Source organism: Centroberyx gerrardi, chromosome 5 (assembly GCF_048128805.1).
Source record: "Centroberyx gerrardi isolate f3 chromosome 5, fCenGer3.hap1.cur.20231027, whole genome shotgun sequence".
Classification (NCBI taxonomy): domain Eukaryota; kingdom Metazoa; phylum Chordata; class Actinopteri; order Beryciformes; family Berycidae; genus Centroberyx; species Centroberyx gerrardi.
This window is the reverse complement of record NC_136001.1, coordinates 19,294,096-19,316,050: the sequence shown is the minus strand read 5'-3', so window position 1 is coordinate 19,316,050 and position 21,955 is coordinate 19,294,096. Positions and strand designations below refer to the sequence as shown.

Sequence of the window (21,955 nt, the reverse complement as noted above, 5' to 3'; positions counted from 1 at the left end):
AGTTGGAAGGAATCTGAGTGACAAATGCACACGCTATCACAACAACTTATTCTTACCTCTTTCCTTACACACCCACACACCCTTTCTCTAACACACATGCCCATCGTGCACGCACACACACACACACACACACACAAACACACACATGCACAGAGGTGGGTGAGAGAAAGATAAGTGTGTACCTGTGAGGTTACCTGTGATGGGATCATCCATTATTCACTCAGTGGTGAGTACACAACCCAAGCATCTATACATTATTCAACAGAGGCCCCCCCTCTACTACAAAAAGACACACTTTATGTGCACAAACAGAAATAAAACACAACCATCCATCCGCCGCTGCATCACATCGATAAAACGCGCCTGTTTCTCTCACTGTCTCACATGCAAATTCACAGACAGGTCTACTGACTGACTGAACGTCCCTTCACATCTGTTAAGTGAACCCATGTAAGTGTAGTGTCATTGTTGTGAGAACCACCAATACCTTAATCCTATAATGATCTAACAAAGAACAATATATAAAGACTTGGGAATAATCACTGTTGAAGTTTCTAATTATTTACTTACAAAGAGCATCTTGAGGCATTTTATCAACATCAACCCTGAAACCTGTTTATGTTTCTGAATAAAAAAAAAAACAGTGAAAAACCTTAAAGTCAAAATGTATCTTTCGTATTTACTTCGTAAAATGTGTCCCTCTTGTTGGTGTAAACAAGATCTATTTGATGGATTATAAAAGGAATGATGGCAAAAGGAAAAACAGGAGCTCTTATTTCCATCTAAAACACAATTTAATACTTAAAATATTTAAACAGTAAAAACATCAATGAATAGTTAAATTACCGTATTTCCTCTAATAGTGGCCTGTAGTCAATTAAAAGCCGGGTCTCCGATAACGGCCGGGGCCGTCGTCGACACGAACAAATAAAGGCCGGCCTCAAATACAGGCCGGGGGAAAAAACAAAGGAAACAAGACTAGGTCAAAACCTAGTAACATTATATGGCTGCACCGTGTCCGTCTCCTCTCTCCGCCGCTGCCCCTCCACCGCGCCCACGGCCCGCATTGATCCTCCCGATCCAAGCCCCGGACCCCCGCCGAAATCTCGGCAGGATCACTGGGAACACATCGGCGCCCAGGTTCAGTTAGCTTCAGTTAGCTTCAGCTTACATGCAAACAACGGTGGATACCGGTAAACTCCTGGTGCCTGTTTGTAACTGTAGTTTGTAGTAAGGTACAAGTGCCACAAGACGGCTCGGCCGGCGGAAGTCTCTGGAGCATGCCCTCGTCAATTACCGTAATTATCGTAACGCATTGCAGTAACAGAAAAACGTCTACCTAACATACCCCAACAGAAGCAGGTCAGAAAACAAGGAAGCTTCGTACTAAAATATGAGCAAATATACTTATCAAACAGAAGGAATTAGAAATAAAGGCCTGTCTCTAATATAAGCCTGCTTCCAATAAAGGCCTGGTACCCTCTGCAGTTGAGGTAAATAAAGGCCCGGGCCACTATTAGAGGAAATACGGTATACATGAAATATCAAAATGAAGTGTAAACACATTAACCAAATGTACTTAATGTACACAAGTTGCATACACTGTTTCATACATAAAAAATGTTACTATACTATTTTATAAAGTATATTAACAAAGGTACTTGGGATTTCTCTCAATCATACGCTCCACCGAGCCTTTCAAACATTTAAAAATAGGTAAAGGTTTTTTAAAAAAATGCTTGTGTTTCTGGTCTTAGTTGTGTTTCTTCGTCTCTGACAAATTATTGCCAAAAAGACCATTCCACAACTTAAAGGTATCACACATGAGTGGATCCATAGTTTTCTGAGCATGATGGTGATGTGACTTAACGTCGGCTACTCCCCTCTATAAGTCATCAACACACGGGAGCCAAAATGTCTGTTGAGAGAAAAGGAGAAGAAAGCATGAGCTCCATTCATTTGTGTTTGTAGGTGAGCGTGGTAGGGTTTCTCCAGCAGAGGTTACGCAAGAGAGTCATGTTGTGTCAGAGCTTCTCACCATGTTGGTACAGGCACTAGCGAACGTCATGTATCTGGGGTTGAACTGCAGGGTGTTGATGGGTCCTGAGTGTTTCCCATCCAGCACGGCGACCTTCATCCCGCTCTCTGTGCTCCACACATGGACTCTGCCGTCCTCCGAGCCTACATGGCGTCACACAGCATAACAGATACAGGAAGAGAGACAATTATACCTTAACCATTTTCTGTGAATACGCTATAATTCATCTGTAAGCAGAGGAGATGTTGATATTGGTGGTTGAACTATTGCACTGTGTTTGGGCTTACCAATCATGACAAACTGCGAGTCTGGCGTGAAGCAGGCCTCCAGGGAAATGCCTTTACTGTTGTTGTAGCCCTTAAAGTAGCAAAGATAGGGAACATCTTAGATGGAGCAACTTAAAATCAGTATTTATTGGACTAATATGCAGACAGATGTCCTTCATTATGATCTTGGCAAGGTAATCATGTAATTACTGTAGGTCTCTTACAGAAAAGGTGTGCAGCACAGATCCATTGAAAGCATTTAGAAGGCGAATTGCACCTCCATTGGTAGAGATGAGAATCTGTTTCCCATCTTTACTGAATTTGAGTCCAGTCCAGTCACAGAAACGGTTAAACTTTGTTTCAAAGGAGGCAAATGGACCCTTTTTACAGAAAAGTATAATAGATTAGAAATATACCAGAAAAAACAACCAAGCAACTTTTAGTTTAATTCACTTAACTGAAATTACAACAGAAAGTCAATATAGCTTCACCCCCCATTCATGCATATGTGCACACACACGTGTACAAACAATAACACACTGATTTAGCATTTTACCTTGTCAAAAGCACGAAGGTCGTATAATTTAATTGCCTGTGATTCCACCCCAGCAGCAAATATCAGCCCCTCAGGATCAAAGGAACACACAGGTTTCCCCAATGGATTGGTCAGACCCTGAAAACACACACACACACACACACACACACACACACACACACACACACACACAGAAATAAAGAGAAAGATGGAGATGATGTAAGAAACAGAAAGTTGATGGTGTTATCCAACACTATTCACTACTGTATTTTCCACCTGGCTCCTTAATTAACAACTGGTGTTCATGTTACACTTTGTTCATATTTCTGTCTCTTCTGATATGCACGTTACCCGCTGGCCACATTGTGCTTCATGTTGAGGCTAAAATAAAGTCATTTGAATTGGCCCTTTCTTTTAGCACCTTGCATTTTGTCATGGTCTTCATTTGTGTGTTAATACAATATTTTGTTCTGGCTAATGGTCCAGGTTTATATCTGAGAAGGCAGCCACCTCTTAGATCTACAGTAGTGGTTCCCAAAGCAGGTGTGGGGACACCCAGTGGTCAGAGGACAAACTCTTATCAAATGGGGGTCATAGATGATGTGAAATAATTGTTCTATAGCAATAATGCATGAGACTAAATTTTGCTGCCTGCTCATTACACTTTTATACATTTGAGTAACTGACTAGAGAGTGAAACTAGAGAGTGAAAGAACCTGTTGACAGTAGGGATGGGACAATATATTGAAATTCAATATATTGCAATACAAAAATGTGACAATACTTATCGTGGGGCAGAAAAATGAATCATGATATTAGCTACATTTTATTCTGCTGTAGTAATCACAAATGAGATGGCTTGCCCATCACAATGTCATAAGCTCTCCATTGAAATTATATTATTTGTATTTTGTAATGACGTTTTTAAATTGTTATTTACATTCTAGCAAGCCAATGCCATTTGTGGCTCAGAAATAAACATAATTCTTCACAGTCAGACTTTGTTGTCACTGAACTTTTACTTATTACATTGTATCATGGTTGTATCAAATCGTGAATCCCATATTGCGTATCGAATCGTATCGCGAGAAAAGCATATCTTCCCATCCCTAGTTGACAGAATACTCACTTGACAGTTTGGAGAGCGCAGATCCCAGATCCTGATGGTCTTATCCAACGAGCCTGAGATAAACGTATCATCCACCGGTGACATGGACAGGGCGACAACCCTAACAAAACCCATAAAGCACAAAATTAAGTAAAGTGCATGAACAACCTTTTGAAATAAGACAAAACACGACAGGAAAAGACGAGACAAAATGAGATCACACACACTGGATCTCTACAGAAAGGTGTTGGTTTTCTGTAAATACACACATTTCACAGTACATTTTATTGCCTGTACTCACCTTGCAGTGTGACCTGGGAAATAGCGGATGTACTTGTTGTCAGTGAGTGACAGGTATCGGATGGTATCTGTGAGACACAAAAGGGATTTAAATTTTATTTTTATTTTTTTTTAACAGGCAAACGTAACAGAACAAACATAAACTAAATCTTTTTTTGAAACTTTTTATAGTTTGTTGATTACTTTCTACCAACAGCTCACTGTACATTGAGTTCCTACCATCTAGTTTGTTGGAGCTGTAGATTGCTGTATTTGCATTTCCATGTGTGTAGCGGATGAGGTCCACTCCATACTTCTTGCTGTACAGAGTCTGTTTAGGTCTGAGGAAGCAGCAGAGGACAGAAAATTTAACCCAATCAATCATTTGAAAAGCTAGGAGCAAAGGGAGAAATGCTGCAATGTCATATTCCAGTAAGCCAGACTTAACTGAACAAAAGCATTCAGGTAAACCTACATTCATCTCTAGATATTCAGTGTGGATATGGAAAGGAAATAAATGTGCAGTAAATTAGTTCCATATATTTTGGGCCTATTTACACAAAAGTGTATTCCAATTTGAATTTGAATCAGCAAGTTCAAACATATTTTGAAAGCAATTACGTATAAAATCATAAATTATTCGGCTTACTTTCCCTCACGGATGTCATATAACACAATGGAGTCGTCGTCGCTGCTTGATATCGCACTTTCGCCACTCGGGCTGTAATCCACACAGTTGACTTTATGGGAGTTTTCTCGGTAGGTCCTGGCCACCCTAAAACTTCGTAATACACTGTCTGTGATTTTCATGTCTGCAGTGGCATTCGTTTCTTAAAAATCAGTCGACGGTGTAAAACTAAACGGTGGACATCCTCATCATCTCACTCTTCTTCTTCTTCTTCTTCGTTTAGGGATTTCATCTCACTCTCATGCACAAGTCTGCTTTGAAGCCAACGAGTCCTTGCTGTTGTCTATCTACCCGAACAATTAATTGTCATTTTAGGTCCTTGACGTGAAATATTAATGTTTACATTTTAAGAAAAAGCACAAAAACCAAATCCATGCCAGCTTGTTATTTACAGCATGGAGTTTACCCAGTGGAAGCCAAGAGCAACGTTACACTCGGTTTGTTTCTCATCATACGCCAAGTGGGCGGTGTTTTTGCAATACGATAAGCATTCAATGGCTTGAGTCGTACTCCGGGCGGACCCCGGAGAGGAAACATGCAGACAGAAAAAGGAAATGACGACAAGTTAGCGGAAGTGTACAATATTGCAGAAGCTGAAACTCTCAGTTGATGTCTGAGGGAAACACAACATCCCACAATGAACAGGTGTAGAAGAATTACCGACGTCTGTACGAACGACTGGAGCTACGTGCTGAACACCGTATTTTCTCGTGGTGAAACACGGACAAATCGCCGCCTGCCCACCGAATCAGCCCCCTTCCTCTCGAGGACTCATGCCACTGCTGCCAAACATGTGCCAAGCTCCGACTCCGAGAAGAAACCCCGTCTGAGAGCGATTGACCTTGCACGGAAGATAGAGCAGGACAAGACGAAGGCAAAAGCCGCCGCGGAGCCCCCGGTGTCCGCCCAGGACAAGAGGGTGACGGAGCTGAAACAGTTCACTCTGCAGCTACAGAAAGTTCATCCCAATGTTTTGGCCAAGCACCTTCACAGAAGTATGCTGTTCCAGGACAAGGATTTGGTTGTCATCAACAAACCCTATGGGGTTCCCGTCCAAGGTAAATTAATAGGGAGTGTGTGTGTGTGTCTGTCATTTGGCTGTGGTGTTTTCAAACTGAAGACATGAGCTGTTACTGTTGTTGTTGTTCCTCTCAGATGGCTCAGGGGTCACATCCATCTCCTCGGTGCTGCCGGTGCTCAGCAAAATGATGGACGGTACGAAGAGCGGATCTGGATCTCCACTATTCCCCTGTCTGGGGCTGGAAAAGGAGGCGACAGGAACTCTTCTGTTGGCAAGGAGTGAAGAAGTGGCGGACCACATACTAAACCTTTACAAAAATAATCAAGTGCAGAGAAAATATTGGTAAGGTATATGGATATAGAGTAGGGATTATTCTTGTGGAGTCCCATATCAGACCATAATCCCACCAAACGTCATGCACCCATTCACATTTTGGCTTCTCTTCCTCCCCAGGGTCGTCACTGTAGGTGTTCCTGTGCCATCTGAAGGAGTGATTGACATTCCTGTCATAGAGAGAGAGGTCACAGGCCCTCAGCCGCACTTCAAGGTTTCTCATCTTATGTGGCTTACAAACCTGTGCATCATGGTACCACAGTCTGGTACTTGTGAAGCTATTCGTACATGGAGTTATGCACTTTTTTGACTTCTTCCAACTCCCTCCCCTCCCCAGATGGCCCTCAGTCCTGCTTACAGAATGAATGACACAGGAGATGGTATAACCAAAGTTCGAGGCCATCGGCAAGCGCATGGTGCAGTGACCAAGTACCGAGTCCTGGACAGCAGCAGTGGCTGCAGCCTTGTGGAGCTCCAGCCTTTTACTGGTAAGAAGATTGTACTATTTTGGGAATATTACTGGCTGTCATACGCAATGGTCTGCTCCCCGTTTGGTAAATTTCTTTCTAGGAACATGGTCACACTCATTCATTTTGCTGCGTACTTTCCTCTGTTCCCAGGAGTGAAGCACCAGATGAGGGTCCACATGGCATTTGCTCTGGCGTGCCCCATCCTTGGCGACCACAAATACTCCCACTGGGCCAAACTGGCACCCCAGGTAAAGCATGTTTATGACATTGGACCCGGTTACTTCCAATAAAACCAGAAGCCTTTCCTATTAGTAGATCATGAAGATGGAAAAACCAAGGCACTCTTCCTCCATCATAAAAATTAAATGCTTTTTATTAGGGTGGCATACCAACAAGGAAATCTAGAAACAGTTTTTGTGTTTGGGGCCCCATCCAATTAGCAGCGTCCAACTATTTTACTTCTTTTTAACTCGGGCAGCACTCCGGACATTGTGTCTTTCAGTTGCTTGGGTGTTCTCTTGAACCAAAATGTTCAGTCAGAATCAATGACAGTCTTGTATTTTGTCTGCATGTTAAACTCAGATACATACACAGCTGAATAATATATCCCGAGTATGACCTCAAACCTCAGAATGGCTTGCAAAATTGGTAAATCTTTCCCCAGTTCATTAATATCAGTTTTAATAATGTGTTTTCTTTCAAATTTAATCCATCTCTCACAATAGCTGGGAGGAATTTTGGACCATAATTGTTCCAAACCTGGCTTTAATTCATATTTGAATAAATGAGGTGCATTTACATCAAGCCAAAGATGAAAAACTCATTTACCCATTTCTCTCAGGCATTGAGAGAGAATCTATAACTGGAAAATGTTTTTTCCAGTTATAGATTTTACCGGAAATTGGACGGGGAGTTTGTGTTCGTTTTCTGAATGAGAAACTTTTTTGTGGCATTATGGCATTACTTTTTATCTGGAAATTGCAATGCAATTACATTTAATTTGAAATAAGACAAAAAAGCAGCTTAGTGGGGGGATTTGCAACCTTTCCCTTGCCAACATACATGCAATAGCATTACCTACAGAATACTGACACTATTAAAGCCAATTAGAGATTGTTGCACAAGCTGTTTACTGTCAAGATGAATGTTTGACCAGTTTAATTTCTGCTCAAGTGTAAAGATCTATCAGACTATTATAGGAGATGCTGTTATTTCAGACCTGGTGTTTATTGGAAATTTTATGGTAATTATATCTACATTGGCTGATTGTTTTACAGCTAAATGTTGTCTGGTTTAATAATCTTGAGACAAGTGGAACACTTAGGTGGTTAAGTAATGTTTGTGAAATATAAATATCACTAATTGGCACATTCTGTTCCGCAGAAATTACCGGAACGAGTGCTGGGAAGGCTGGGACTGGAACAGAGCAAGATACGTCATCTTCCTCTTCACTTGCACGCCCGCCAGCTGATACTGCCGCGAAACAGTCAACCAGACATCAGCGTGTCCTGCCCCCTGCCGAAATACTTCACCAAAACACTGAGTCGACTGCAATTAGTTCTTTCTGAAGAAACTGAGCCTGAATAGCAACCACCTTGCTCTTTTTTGCAAATGGATGTTGTCAATTCTTTGCATCCTCATTAAGACACACGATGGGCATCATTTCAGACTGCAACCTGGAGAGTATGAATCCATTTTAATAAAATGGGTCAATTAAATCATATCAAGCTGGGGTCAACAGATGCCAAGAATGGAAGATCCTGGCAAATGCAGCAAGCTCTGTGTAGAAAGTAAATGATGGGGTACTTGGGTTGTGTGAATGTAAAATGCTGTACAACATAACAGAAATTAAATTAACGGAAATGTCTTGCAACTGTATAGTTAGATTCAATAAAAGTTTTGTTCACTATTGTTCATTACATGCAATTGTGGGCAAGATATTTTATTTAAGTTATAGCAAATGTGCGTGTTATTTCATGGTAGGCACCACTAGGCATGGATGCTGTTGATGTTGACTGGAGATATTTTTATAAAGGCCCACCTAATCCTGATCTCAAATGTAAATAGAAGATTTCCACAGAAAACACATGGAGCTGGAGACCTTTCATTTTTGAATTGCTCGACATAACTCTTGATACAAGGATCGATAATGTGTTGGCTAAGCATTTGTTTAAAATGTTTTGTTGCAAAGATTTTTCCATCTGTATTTCCCGTTTAATAACCCATGAATACAGTAATCGGTTTACAAAAATCCTTGATGGGTGTTTCAGTCACTAGATTTGACCTGAGAGAAAAATGTTTCCCCATCTCCTGAACAGCTATAGCACTTGACCTTGTGAATATTTGAGGTTCAGCTTAATTTCACACATACTCAAAGATTCACAAGCATAAATTATGTCAATTTTGAAAACACAGGCACAAGTTCTTCAGCTTTTAACATCATTATAATATCAATTCATAAGAGGATCAAAAATGCAGTATACAAAAAAACGTGAGCAGAGGTCCCGTAATTGTCCATTAAGGTGTAATGAATTATTGTGGGACCTTAGAGAATTAAGACAAGGTTACATGATCTGTGAGGTTAAGAAGTGAAAGGTTAAATATCCTTGTATATGATATTGATAAGACTGACTTTAACAGGACAATTAACCACCTCTGCTCAACTTGGAGCAGCAGCCTTAGAGTTCAATCATGACCCGACAGTAGTCAGATCAAAGCCTCTCTCTCACTCGCTAGTTCAAAGGTTATGGAGGCGATGGCTTACAAATGTGATCAAGAGAAAGAACAGTTCGCTCCATCAGCCTTGGGCACGAAAGAGACAATGTCGGTAGATGAACAGAATAAACTTTGAAATTGTACTCTGAAAATGGCAAATTCCTTCCGTGAAACACTCCTCTTAGAGAAACTTATGATTGCTTAAGAAGCTACTCGATTTGCTTTGAAATGGCCATTGAGGTTTACAGAGTGAGGGGGGGATACTGCATAGTCAACAATCAGGGCAGGAGGACCAGCTCCAGTGAGCCGGCCCATCCTCACCTCTCAGTTTATGTTCTCAGTGCCGATGATCTCCTGGATCTCTCGGACCACGATGATGCGTGCCAGCATGTGCTCCACTTGTTGAGTTGTGATGGGCTGAGTCGAGTACCATATTGGGCTGTTGGGTGCCACAACAGGCTCTGGAGTCAGGTAGTAGGCATCATTACGTCCCTTGGCGCTTTGAGGACTGAGATTTGGGGGGGGGGGGGGGGGGGGGGGGGGGGGGAGGAGTTTAGATTTCTAGTGAACATAATGGAGAAAGATCCAATTTACAATATTTGTGTGATTAAAAATTGAACACCACTCACCATTTGAAGAGATAAAAGTCATACAGTTTGATGGGACAACGAAGTGGGTTCTCAGGATCCTCGGTCTGCTCTTCATACATGTCATCAGTAACTGAAACAAGCCACACAAAAAGGTCAGCAACAGCAATGTTGGGTGTCAAGAGTTGTGATGCATAGCAATACTTCAACACCAAGTCAACTGTATTGAGCACCTTTTTGCCCGACATTGTGCGGGCCGTGTCCTTTAAGAAAGCGGATACTGGTGGTTTTGTCCTTGGGATTGGAGGGGTTCTTCTTAGTGTGTCTTAGCACCTTAGAGAAGGCTACTTTCATGTGCTGTTCAGCTGTTGTCAGACGGAAATACCTGTAACAAACAAATTATTACCACACTCATTATTTACACAAACTACATGCGCGTGGCATAAACACAATAGAAGAGAGCATATTCAAGTTCAGTTTTGAGAACTGGCAACTCACTTAGTGTTGAAAAACATTAGGGTTGTGAGCAATGTGGCTGGGGAATGCGCCCCAAGCTGTTTACACTCCCACAGCATCTCTTCTGTCACATGACTTGGAATGAAGTAACCTAAGGAGAAGGCAGCCAGTAAGTGATTCATATACCATTAAAAAAAAAAAGAAAAGTTTTGTTAATTTTGATTCTCTCTTACCTAAAGGATGGATACTGGGTTTCCAACCATCCAAGATTTTGTGTAAACACTGAGAGAAACGCGTGTAGTAGGGATCGGAGAAAACATCATCCACTCGCCCATTTTCAGACAGATACTATAAAAAGAAACATTTGGGTTAAAACTACAGTAGCTTTGGTTAGGATTTTGGCATGGTAGTGCTGCAGTATATTGGAGTCAGTGGGGATACAAACCTTTTGTATACACAAAAAGACATAATATAGGACATCGGGCGCAAACTCTTCTTGCTCCGGTCCTCGTGCCTCCTGCGTCATCAGGGCCAAACCCACGTTTAGCTCCGCTACGGCACTGGACACCAAGTCTTCCTGAAAACGCAGAGGCTGACGACCTGGACACAGAACCACAGACAGGAGTAGAGTCAAAGTTATTGTTGTTTGCTTAAATGGGAAAGGGGCAGTCTATCCTATGTGTGGAATTTGTCTTTCTTTTTTTTTTGGGAAGCAGAGCAGGCTACAGACGTAGAAGGATGAGACTACATAAAATACTACAGCTGGGAGTCAAACCCTGGTCTGCATGAGGGATTTTATACATGGTCCTGAGGTTACCTGTCCCCTGGAATTAGTTTTTGTGTTATTTTGTGTGATGAGTTATTGCTAAAAATGGTATTGCTAAAGGTGTGGGGCAAAAACAAATTGAAATACTACTGTTTAACATTTTAAAAGTATGTAAATTGGGAATGTGAATTTATAAACTTCAAACATTTGTAAATCTGTCAATGGACAACACAGGCCATAATGGAAGTCCTCCACTTTTGGGCAACAATGGTTGCAGCGAATTGTATTTCTAAACTTACAACTTGGCCGTCTCAACAGTACAGAACAGACAGGATTAATTTCTGTGCTGTTTTAAAGGTAGCTAGCATTAGTACTGGCTGGTAGTTTAATGTTAACATTAAAAGCCTGGTTTTATAGAAGACAACAAATTATGACCCACAATGGCTTCTACAGCAGTAGCTTCCATCTAATTTTTAAAATTTATTTTAGTCTCTTCCCAAGTCCCCCGCTGTTTCCTAGACTGAAAAACGATTATGACCAATTTCCAATGGGACAAAAACATCCAAGACCAAGACTTGCCTTATTATACTTAACCATATGAGAGTGGAGGGCTCTGTGTACCTAATTTCTGCTGGTGTTACTGGGAAGCTCAAATAACAGCAGCAATGCTTTGGTTTTTACACAAAATTTAAATTCCTTGGGTTAAGATAGAAAGCAGTACAACTCTCCCTTGCCTCTGAATCCGTACTTATATTCTGACTCCTTGAAGAAATTGTTGAAAAATACACATAATCCCAAATGTGAGGAATATCATTTAGGTATAGTTCAAAGTTCAAGAACACCTAGGCTTAACCTCGCCTTAGTAACAAAGCCTTTACTCCAGGAACCAAAAAAAAGTCAGATATCAATACAAAATTTAAATATTATTGGTCATTGACCCCCCCCCCCCCCCCCTTTTTTTTTGTTGTTGTTGAATCATTGCTTTTTTGGTGCTTTTTCCTCCTTTTCTTCATGTGTGTAATATTACTGTGTTGCTTGGCTTTGACAATTTGAAGTAAATGCCAAAATTCGTATGCAAGGTAAGAAAAAAAAGATATAAGTGGTGCATGATTGAAATATAGAAAATCTAACAACCAATATTTTGCATTTTGCCCAGGCTGTGTGTTAAAATGATTGCGGGTTGACTCACGTCCAATAGGTGCAAGCTTTGTCTGCTCCTGCTTGCTCAGCTCTGCGTTTTTTCGCTGGACCCAAAGGCGCCAGACTTCCAGGCCCTCCTCCGGCTTTAGACAGACGGGAACCAGAAGCTCTGAAGGGGGCTCAGCATGAGCCTCTGTCTCTACTTGAGCCTGCACAAGACAAAGATAAATGACAGTCAAAATGAATGCTTTCTGAGAATTAGGGTGGCAAGATTTGGATTAAACATATCTTAATAAATCACATCATGATTATTTTGCCAGATACTGTAGTAGTAAAATGACTTGGTTTTTTTTAAAGCCCAATTGTTGTTTCCAAGAGGGAAAAAGAAAAAACCCAAACAAAACAGAAACCAGGAAACAATACTAATAGTTTCAGACCAAACAGAAAAATGTAACAAAGACATAACTATGTTACAAGAGCAAAATTGTGAGGTTTGAAACACTTTCAGTAGCTTTACATTTGTAGATTTTAGGAAAGTTTCCCATTGGACCTCTCACTGATGACCAATCTCTACATATGAAATAGTATTTCTAGACTAGAAGGAGGCCTGTCTGCCAAATGTTTGTCATTCTCATGATTGCATGCATCATAAAGATGAAAAATTTAAATAAACACATACTGCATCATTTGCAAAACAGATTGTGTTCTATCAGATTGTAATATTAATATGAAACTGATATCTTGTTCAGCCCTGAGAATAATCATGGTGTGGTAGAACAGACTACTTCATCCAGATCCAGCTTCCCATTTGACTCTGCAACAGGAAAAACCAAGGCTCAATGCCTAGGACACATTTAAGGTCTACAATATGGCTAGGCAGAAGTTGAAGACTCAGTTCTAACCTGCAGATGGAGCTGCTGTTCTTGTCCCTCTTCTTGGCTGTGCTGTTGATTTGGGTCCCAAATGTGTACCGACTGTGTAGTGTTATACGCCCCTCCTACAGTCTGCACCGCCACAGGGATGTGAATGTTCCCGTTCATGAACTGTGCTGGGAACAGGGTCTGTACTACTTCTTCCTGTGTCCCAATAGATGCTGACTGAACATCTGCAGACCTTGATGACGAGTTGGAGGACATTTTGTCCTTACTGTGGGTGGCAGCAACTTGCACTGTGCTGTACGCCTCCTGGGGGATGGCAATGTGAGCGACACCCTGCTGTTGTGGAGTAGAGTACACAGGGATGGTCCAGGTCTCACCGGTGGGACCTGTGATTGTGCCTGTAGTGCTGTACAATTGAGTGCTGTCAACAGTGAGCAGATCTGGTCGTAGTGACACATAGCTTTGCTGCTGCCCTTGAGGGATGGCCAGGACTGTGGCCACCTGCTGGCCCTGTGGAACGGCGTAGGACACTGCGAGGGGGACATCAACCTTGCGCTTCTTGGCAGGTTGGAGAACAGTGGAGACAGTGCCGGACCTCCTCTCCGTCTCCCTGGGAGAGCCCTGCTGCTGAGAAGGAGACATGGCCTCGATGGTCTGGATCTGGATCTGTTGGCCACCTTGTAGCTGGATCTGTTGGCCACCTTGTAGCTGGATCTGTTGGCCACCTTGTAGCTGAATCTGTTGGCCACCTTGTAGCTGAATGTGTTGGCCACCCTGTAGCTGAATGTGTTGGCCACCTTGAAGTTGAATGTGTTGGCCACCTTGCAGCTGAATCTGTTGCGTTCCTTGTAGCTGTATCTGTTGGCCACTCGATAAATGGATTTGTTGTCCACCAGCTACAGCGGCGACCAACTGTGCCTGTATCTGTGAAATTGTCACATCATCTTCAAGATAGAGACAAGCCAGCAGTAATGCATCACATGGATGTGCTTGGTATGGGTGACTGTTTAAAGTAATGCTGTACCTGCTGTTGCTGCTCCTCTGTGAGCTCTCCCTGCTGGATAAGCTGTGCTCCTGCTGAGATGCCATGCAGGTCGTGCTGAGAGGGGGAGGCCACCTGGAGCACCTGGCCTACTGTGTGGCCCTGCTGTCCCTGGATCTGTAACTGGCAGAGTTGGGGAACAGGAAAAATAAGTAGGCCGTCAGCAATCATACTCATAACTAATAAGCTGTATATGCTGAAACGGTTTGTGAATTACTGTCTTCTATAAAATAATTTAATTATATCTCCAGTACATAACTTTTTTGCTCATTGAACAAAATACTGACAGGCTACATGTATATTTTTCAATGAAGGTAAGGTGCCAACTAATTATTATGAGCTGGTAATTGGACAACTCTTAAAATTCAGCACATGGACATGGCATCTGCAGTGACAAACTGGCTTGGGTGCATTCCTAATTAAGTGCAAACTAACCTGCACTTGAAGAGGCTGTTCAGACCCTTGATGCACAGACAGTTGAGGTGAAATCTCTGCCGAGGTCACCTGTACCTATCAAACAATATATACGCACACAGTGCAGAAGATTATTAAGCACCGCAATGATGAATGGTGATTATCAGAGTATCATTCGGCAAAGACAACTATGACTAAGGGGACCTGCTCTTACCGGGCAAGCCAGCTCCAAGAGAGACCCAGCCACCTCAGTGCTGTCTGTGTAGACACAGTTGGTCCCCTGCTGGTATACCATGGTGGTGGTGGTGGCTGCACCTCCCTGTTGGCTGAATTCCTGCAGCACCTCTGGGCCCTTGGCAAGTGACTCCAGGAACTCCTTCATCCGGTGCTGAGGCACAGTGCGGGCCTTTTGACGCACATACTCATCAAATGAGACAACCCCGCTCTCTTGCTCATTCATTGTCACTTAACCTGGAAAGATGAGGGCAAAAGATTTCAAAACACTTGAGGATGTAATCATGTCCAAAGAAGCTTACATTACACTGGGAGTACATCTTGAGTGTACTGAAAGCAAAGACACAATCTCTAATGAAGCATACCCCCAAGAGAGGGGTAACTGGTTTACACATGTATCTGGATATACATGAGAACAATCTGATTAAATAACATAATTCTAAGTCCTGCGCGTTAGAAATAGTGGGCACAGTGAAGCTGACATGGTAAGAAAAGGGGGCAAAGTGCATTTGTCCTGTTTTGCTTGTAGCCTACTACAATGACTGTGCCGCGCTTTAGTTAACTTTTTCTGGTACACAGCCACGGATGGTACAAACAAGCCCTGGCTGTTATATTAAATTGCGTGCAATGCTGTTTTTTTTTAGCTGGTTTAGGTTAAATGTTTGTTAAAACGAGAGATCAGGGCACCAACAACAGCAGGACAGTATATGGTGGCTGTCTAATAATAGTATCTACGTTACAGTGGTTAGCAAGCTAGCCTAACGATGTTAGCAAGGTATTGCCATATCGCAGCGTATATATCTACTTAGCTGGCTAGCTAACGCTAACTATATTTAACGTTATCGAACAGCTCTGGGATATCTACTGTAACTTCTGTAAATAAATAACGTTAGTTTGCTTATAAGATGACAAACACTAAGTAAGAATTCATAAATTCATTGCACTAAGCTGACGCTGGCTAATCACTGTGCTAATGTTAGCTATGTTAGCTAGCTAGCTTGATGGTTCCGGATCCTCTCATGCTACCTTAAATAAAACGAAATCCTCTCCTTTCCGCCAAGGCACGGTGTTTAAAAATAAAAAGCCGATAAACGTCTAACAGCTACCACCCGCATGCCATGTACTTCGCTACATTGTGGATGTAGCAGCAATATATCCTGCAAACAATGCAGTGATTAGATTGCAATAAAATTTAACAGCAGCGAGCAGGCGAGGTCTCTGACGTGTGCTTATTTCAGTGTGTGATCCAGCCAGCTCTCGATTAAAAACAAGTTTCCCAGCTCCTGCGAAGCACAGATGTAGTTATCCAATGGAATCGCAAGTAGTACTGCTACAGCCTATACTAGACAGGCAATAACATGCACTGCTTTTATTCAGCAAAATCATAAAATGACGGAAGTAGGCCCCGAAAAACAACGCGATTCCTCGGAGTGCTCTGCTAGGCAATGGCCTCACCGCGTCGTCCTGAGAGAGAGTTCACAGCCTGTGAGCCAGATAGGCGTTGTGCTGTTATCGAAAATTGTGAATTGAAAGTTGATGTGACGTTTCATCCCGAATGAGTGGTTTGTGAACAAAGCAGCCTTGGGTGTATTCAATGTCTGTCACAGACTGTAATTACGCTACCTTCAGCAAAAACTGATGATTTTACCAGTCAAGGATGCCAAACTAACATTTCTGAAATGAATGCTGGCTGATTTGGAGATATGCAAGCTACTATGTCAGTTGGCAAGAGGAGGAAAATATTCATATTGATTAGTAAAAAAATGTCAATGTAATACGCAGTCTTGTTTATAGCAAGTGCCACACAAAGATAGATAGATAGATAGATCTGACTGAAAATTGAAACAAAAAGATGTTCTTTGTGTAAGGCTGAGCTTTTAGTCATTTGTTATTATTACCAGAGATACACATCACCGCCTAAACTCAGCTAGTTTACGCATCTTGTTATTTGCAGAACAGAGTTTACCCACCTTTTAGGCTGAAATAAATCTTTGTTATACAGAATTCATGGCAGCCTATACAGCATAGTACAGTATCAAACAGTATCAAAGTGATGTAGGTTATATGAGCATAGGGAACTCTAAGGAAACAAAAACATAGATTGATGCTTTTCTCCGAGAATATAACTGACTTTTGCTTATATTGGTTGTTTGGCCTTATGATGACCACTGACCAGAGGTCATAGTTTACCCACTTTTTTTTTTATATCCCACTAGATCACTACTGAAAACACAACTCTCATAAACACTAACTATTGCACTACTGGAACTGCAAACCAAGTACCAGTTTGAATGTTTTTAAATTTACATAAAGTGTCACATTAAATCAAGAACACATAGTAGTATAGTATAATAGTATTTCAAGTACTTTTTAAAACATTTTCCAAGATAGTTTTGCCCGGGTCTGATGCCTCATGGCCTTTTGAACGCATGTACCTTTAACAAAATCTAACTTCCCCAGTCTGCCTTAAAGAGCCAGGCATGTGCTGCTGAGGGCCTCCCCTGCTCTCCCCACAACAAGCTGCCTCTCGCCTGTCTTAAGGTGGACCACGAGAGATGTGCTGTGTGTATAGGCTATCTCCTCTACACCCTGGACATGAAAGAGTTAATTCCCACACTAGCTGGAGACTATCTGTGATTCTACCAAGGGCTCTCTGGCAGAAATGGTAGAGGGTATTTTTTTTTTCTTCCAAAATACAATTGTTTACACACCAATGATAAAATAGCATTCTGTGTCTGCTGTGACAATAACATATTTCTTATACAGTGCACTCTATTATGTGTACAACATTGCTATTCTTTAATGTCTGACATAAGCTTTTGCCAGCTATACAGAAATACAGGCCAGTAGATTGGCATGAAACTTAAGTGCATGTACTTCTGTGCTACTGTGCTCGTGCCTAGTTGGCTTTACACTACTTCTTAATGTGACTTTGTGCCACTGTAAGAATCTTAATGTAATCCTTTACAGTGAGGGGATTACCTAAACACACCTGTGGTAGAGTGAGGCAGGAGAGGCTCTTGGACTGTTCTTAATGGTCAATTAAATACCAAAATGTTATTTTTTTAGATTAAATGTATTAACAGAATAAGCAGGCAAGTGTTTATGCAAAGGTTTTTCAGAGGTGGCCCATGGTGTTTACATCCTGCTTCCTTGCTGCAGGTGACAACCAGATGGAAGACTGCCAAGCAACCAGCCGGTGCAGTAATAGGACCAAGACGTCAGCTTGAAGTGATGCCTCTGAGCATGATAGTATTAAATCCAGTGAGTCCAACCCTCACTGTGATACTCCTCAAGTCCTACATTCAGAGCCATACCAGAAGTCAGACCCACAGTGCTGCAGCAAGAGATGGAGTGCTTCCCATGACGCGCTGAAGGGAGGCACAACACAAGGAAGCACAGGTACATCTCGAAGGAGTTATCTGGTATTAATGAGCTTTTTTTTTTTTTTTTAATCTTCACGCTGCTGTGTTTCTGTTAAGAATTGCTTTGGTCAGGTAGGTGAAATGTAAAATAATTGTTAATTGTTCCAAAATACACTAAAACATACTTGCGGGAGTATAATAAGCCAGCAGTATAAATGTTTTTAGCATTTTTCAACACAATTTTTGTAGTTGTTGGTTTTAGTTGTTGGTTTTGTTGAGCAGCTTTCTTATCATATAGGGAAATCTCTCCACATACAAGGCGTTTCCTAAAACTAGTGATGTACATTTACGTCAATGTTGGAATAAGCATATAAAACAGTAGTAAGATTTATTTACCAACTGGGCCCACTAAGAATAATATTTTGTGAAATGGATGTTATGGTGATTATCATAATAATTTATATCATTATGAGTATACTTGATGTTCTATAGTGTATTTTGTCAATATAGTTGTTAATTTCTTTTTAAAGTCAGTTTCATTCTTTTTATATTGTGTGTGATATTGCTCGTTGTGGATCAACTGGCAGCTCGGCATTTGAGAACCAAAGGGCAAACATCCAAAAAACAGATCAGACTAGTTAATGCTGTGAACTGCTTTGTTTTTGCCAAGCTGTGTCGTAGATAAACCATCCACAGATGTTATGGAGTGTGCAAACCCACTGGATTACTGAGGGGAATTATTGTGCCTTATAGGATTGAAACTCAAGATTAATGATGGGAATCTGTTTGACTCTTTGCCTCTACCTAACCCCTACAAGCCTTCTACTGCCTACTATTTTACAGTGATGCTTATTGTAAAAATACTACATATCAACAAGATAAGAATTAAATTTTGAAGTCAAACAATTAAAGCATGAAAACAACAGTCTGAAAAGCCAGACAAGGTGAGTGTGGCTCAAAATATTTTCATGAAGATGTGGAACGTTTGTCACAATTAGCCTTCCTCACACACCGATAGTGTGTCACAACTCAAGTAACTATCTCACCAGTGACTCTTGTTATCTGCACTGTCATCCACAACAACACATTTTAACTCTTATTCTCCTTCTTTGTTGTTCTACAGGTCTTTGGATTTCCACTGACATGTATCAAGCAATGGATCATTTATCTTTGCTCTTCATTGTGCTTACTGTCTCTCACTCTTCACTTGGAAGCATTATTCAAACTTCACATTCAGTGGGCAACACTGCCTCAATCCCAACAACTCAGCACACTGGCAGAAACAATACTGCGGATGACTTGGCTAGTGAAGTAATCTTGCCTTCACAGAGCAGCGGTGATTCTGTGGAGGGCAGAGGACAGAGGAGTGTTGATAGTACACAAAAGGCAAAAGCATCTTTTAGCATCACTGAAATCTATCCATCAATTGGAGATGACGAGAGCAGAAGGTTGCAAAGCCCTTCATCTATTCCCTCCTCTCTCTTACCCTTACCAGTGAGCCAGAAACCCACCGATGGGAACGTCATTCCAGAGGAGCCTGAGAGAGCTAGCAAAGAAAACCTGGCTGGGTCGGGGATCATACCTGCTACAACCTCTGCACTTAATCTGTTCCTCTTAGAGGCTCATGATCAAGAAGATGACAAAGATGACCCTTTGATTATTGAAACTTCAGGACACTTTTACTCCAATGAACACTTAGAGCAATCAACTGAACACATAATCTCAGAGGAAACTCTCATGGAAGGCAGCCAGATAACAGCTGATGAACAGTTAGATGAGAGTCACACACCCATAGTAAATGATGATTTTCTGACTGGTAAGTCAACAAGTAATAGTTAAGTGAGGTCAAATGTAATGCACCATATGTCCTTAATCAGATTCCTGATGAATGTTCTCCAAATTAACATGAAGATAAATTCTTACCTGTACTGTACACAAGAAGTATTCAGTCAATTCCTGATACAATCTGAATATTGAATATGAAACTTCCCTTCATTAGCCATACATTAAAATGCATTATTATTACAAAATGTATCTTTACAAATCCAATACTGAAGTCTGCCGCAACAAAAATAACCCTCTCTCTCTCTCTCTCTCTCTCTCTCTCTCTCTCTCTCTCTCTCTCTCTCTCTCTCTCACTCTCTCTCTCACACACAGGTAAAGACAGTTCTGAACTCACTGTCCGATACAGAGTACTTGATTCCAAGATGAACCAGGACCTGCCAGGACCTGGAGGTCCCTGTGTGCTTGGTCTCAGCCCTTGTGTTGTTCTTACAAACCCTAATGGCACCAATCTGCTCTGGGATGACATGAGACGCACGCTGACCTTTGCCTGGGAACTACATGTCTTTGGATCTGCCAGCCTTTTCGTGCTACTGGCAGGCATGGCTGTTTTGGGAATGGTGGGTGCACACACTCTGCTTCACCCCCTCTGTGATGCCTTGACCCTGGCAAATGGCTTCTTGCTGTTGACTGGTACTCTGCGTGCTCTGCTCCTTCTACTTGATCCTTACGGTACTCGTCAGATCCTGTCTCGTCCTGCTCTTGCGGCACTCCATAACATTCCCTTGCAGCTTCTCCTGTGGGCACAGGTTGCCCTGGCTCTGGTCGCACTCAGAGGGGTGAAACTGGTGCTTTTGCCGCTGAAGCTGCAGCGCCCATGGGTGGTTGGGGGGCTGGCTGTATTACATTGCATTCCATTGCTGGTAGCCGACCTCCTCTCCCCAACTTTGTCCCCTGCTCTCCCTCTGTTGCTACAGACTCTCTCACTCTGCTGGGGTCTACCATTCTGCATAGGAATCCTCATCCAGTCTCTTTCCCATCTACATTCCTTTTTCAGGTCCCCTATACCTCAGTGGGGGGCTCCACAGAGGATCGAGAACCATGCGAAGCGGCTAACAGCAGTGTGCGCCCTCATTGGTGCTCTATGCTGCAGCCTTCAGATGTACAGTCTCCTCTGGCTTTATGGGCTACTGGGGAACTGGAGGCGCTTTGGCTGGGGCTGGTGGCTCAGTCAGTTTTGGGCAAGAATTCTTGAGTTAGCTTGGGGATTCTCTTTGCTTGTCCTGGGATCCTGGATCTTCTGGACACCCCCTAGGAGCTGTTCAAGGGGCAATCATGGGCAGGGCAGGGGTGAGGTGTCAAAAGGGGTGGAGGAGGCAAGCTTTTGGGGTAGAGTCTTGACTAATATTCGGAAAGGGCCCCTAAGAAAATCGGAGAAAAATTGGGAAGACCTAATGCCAAATAACTGGGCGAGGTATAACCTGTCTAGAGCAGCTATGAGCAACAATGTAATGTGCTCCTATGATGACCAAGCTGCTACCATTATTCCCAACCACAGGCCTGATCCCATTAGCAGTAGCAGCTGCGACTCTCAGTCTGCACTACTGTGGCAAAAAGTTGGTGAGCGTGAATGTATTCTTTCCCTTGTAGAGTTTGACATGCGGCCCCCGTCTCCTATCAACCTCAGGCGCAGCATTGACAATGCACTTCATCATGGACACCTTGTAGGAAGTCTGTTTACACCCCCGCCTCCCCCTTGGTCTCACACGATGGGTGCAGACATCACTCATGGAGACAGCGCTACAGTGACAGTCTCTCCGGCTCTTGTTGGCTATAGG

General features: G+C 42.3%; 3 protein-coding genes across 3 annotated transcripts; 1 reads left to right on the top strand and 2 right to left on the bottom strand.

Moving 5' to 3' along the window:
- Nucleotides 1-784: 784 nt before the first annotated feature.
- Nucleotides 785-5,357, bottom strand: LOC139932148 (WD repeat-containing protein 82-like). Its single transcript, XM_071925838.2, has 9 exons — nucleotides 4,876-5,357; nucleotides 4,467-4,567; nucleotides 4,249-4,315; nucleotides 3,969-4,068; nucleotides 2,861-2,977; nucleotides 2,529-2,684; nucleotides 2,326-2,395; nucleotides 2,039-2,181; nucleotides 785-1,918 (listed from the first exon to the last, which is right to left on the bottom strand). The coding sequence occupies exons 1-9, from the start codon at nucleotides 5,034-5,036 to the stop codon at nucleotides 1,886-1,888; spliced, it is 948 nt and encodes a 315-aa protein (XP_071781939.1). The 5' UTR covers nucleotides 5,037-5,357; the 3' UTR covers nucleotides 785-1,885.
- Nucleotides 5,358-5,493: 136 nt separating this feature from the next.
- On the top strand, nucleotides 5,494-8,325 carry rpusd4 (RNA pseudouridine synthase D4). Its single transcript, XM_071925903.2, has 6 exons — nucleotides 5,494-5,972; nucleotides 6,070-6,277; nucleotides 6,389-6,482; nucleotides 6,606-6,756; nucleotides 6,889-6,986; nucleotides 8,122-8,325. Exons 1-6 carry the CDS (start codon nucleotides 5,552-5,554, stop codon nucleotides 8,323-8,325), a joined length of 1,176 nt encoding a protein of 391 aa, XP_071782004.1. The 5' UTR covers nucleotides 5,494-5,551.
- Nucleotides 7,094-16,428, bottom strand: qrich1 (glutamine-rich 1). Its single transcript, XM_071925902.2, has 12 exons — nucleotides 15,997-16,428; nucleotides 14,951-15,207; nucleotides 14,758-14,832; nucleotides 14,305-14,445; nucleotides 13,305-14,204; nucleotides 12,452-12,611; nucleotides 10,942-11,096; nucleotides 10,730-10,844; nucleotides 10,539-10,647; nucleotides 10,274-10,425; nucleotides 10,083-10,173; nucleotides 7,094-9,961 (listed from the first exon to the last, which is right to left on the bottom strand). Exons 2-12 carry the CDS (start codon nucleotides 15,194-15,196, stop codon nucleotides 9,778-9,780), a joined length of 2,328 nt encoding a protein of 775 aa, XP_071782003.1. The 5' UTR covers nucleotides 15,197-15,207; nucleotides 15,997-16,428; the 3' UTR covers nucleotides 7,094-9,777.
- Between the last annotated feature and the right edge of the window lie 5,527 nt (nucleotides 16,429-21,955).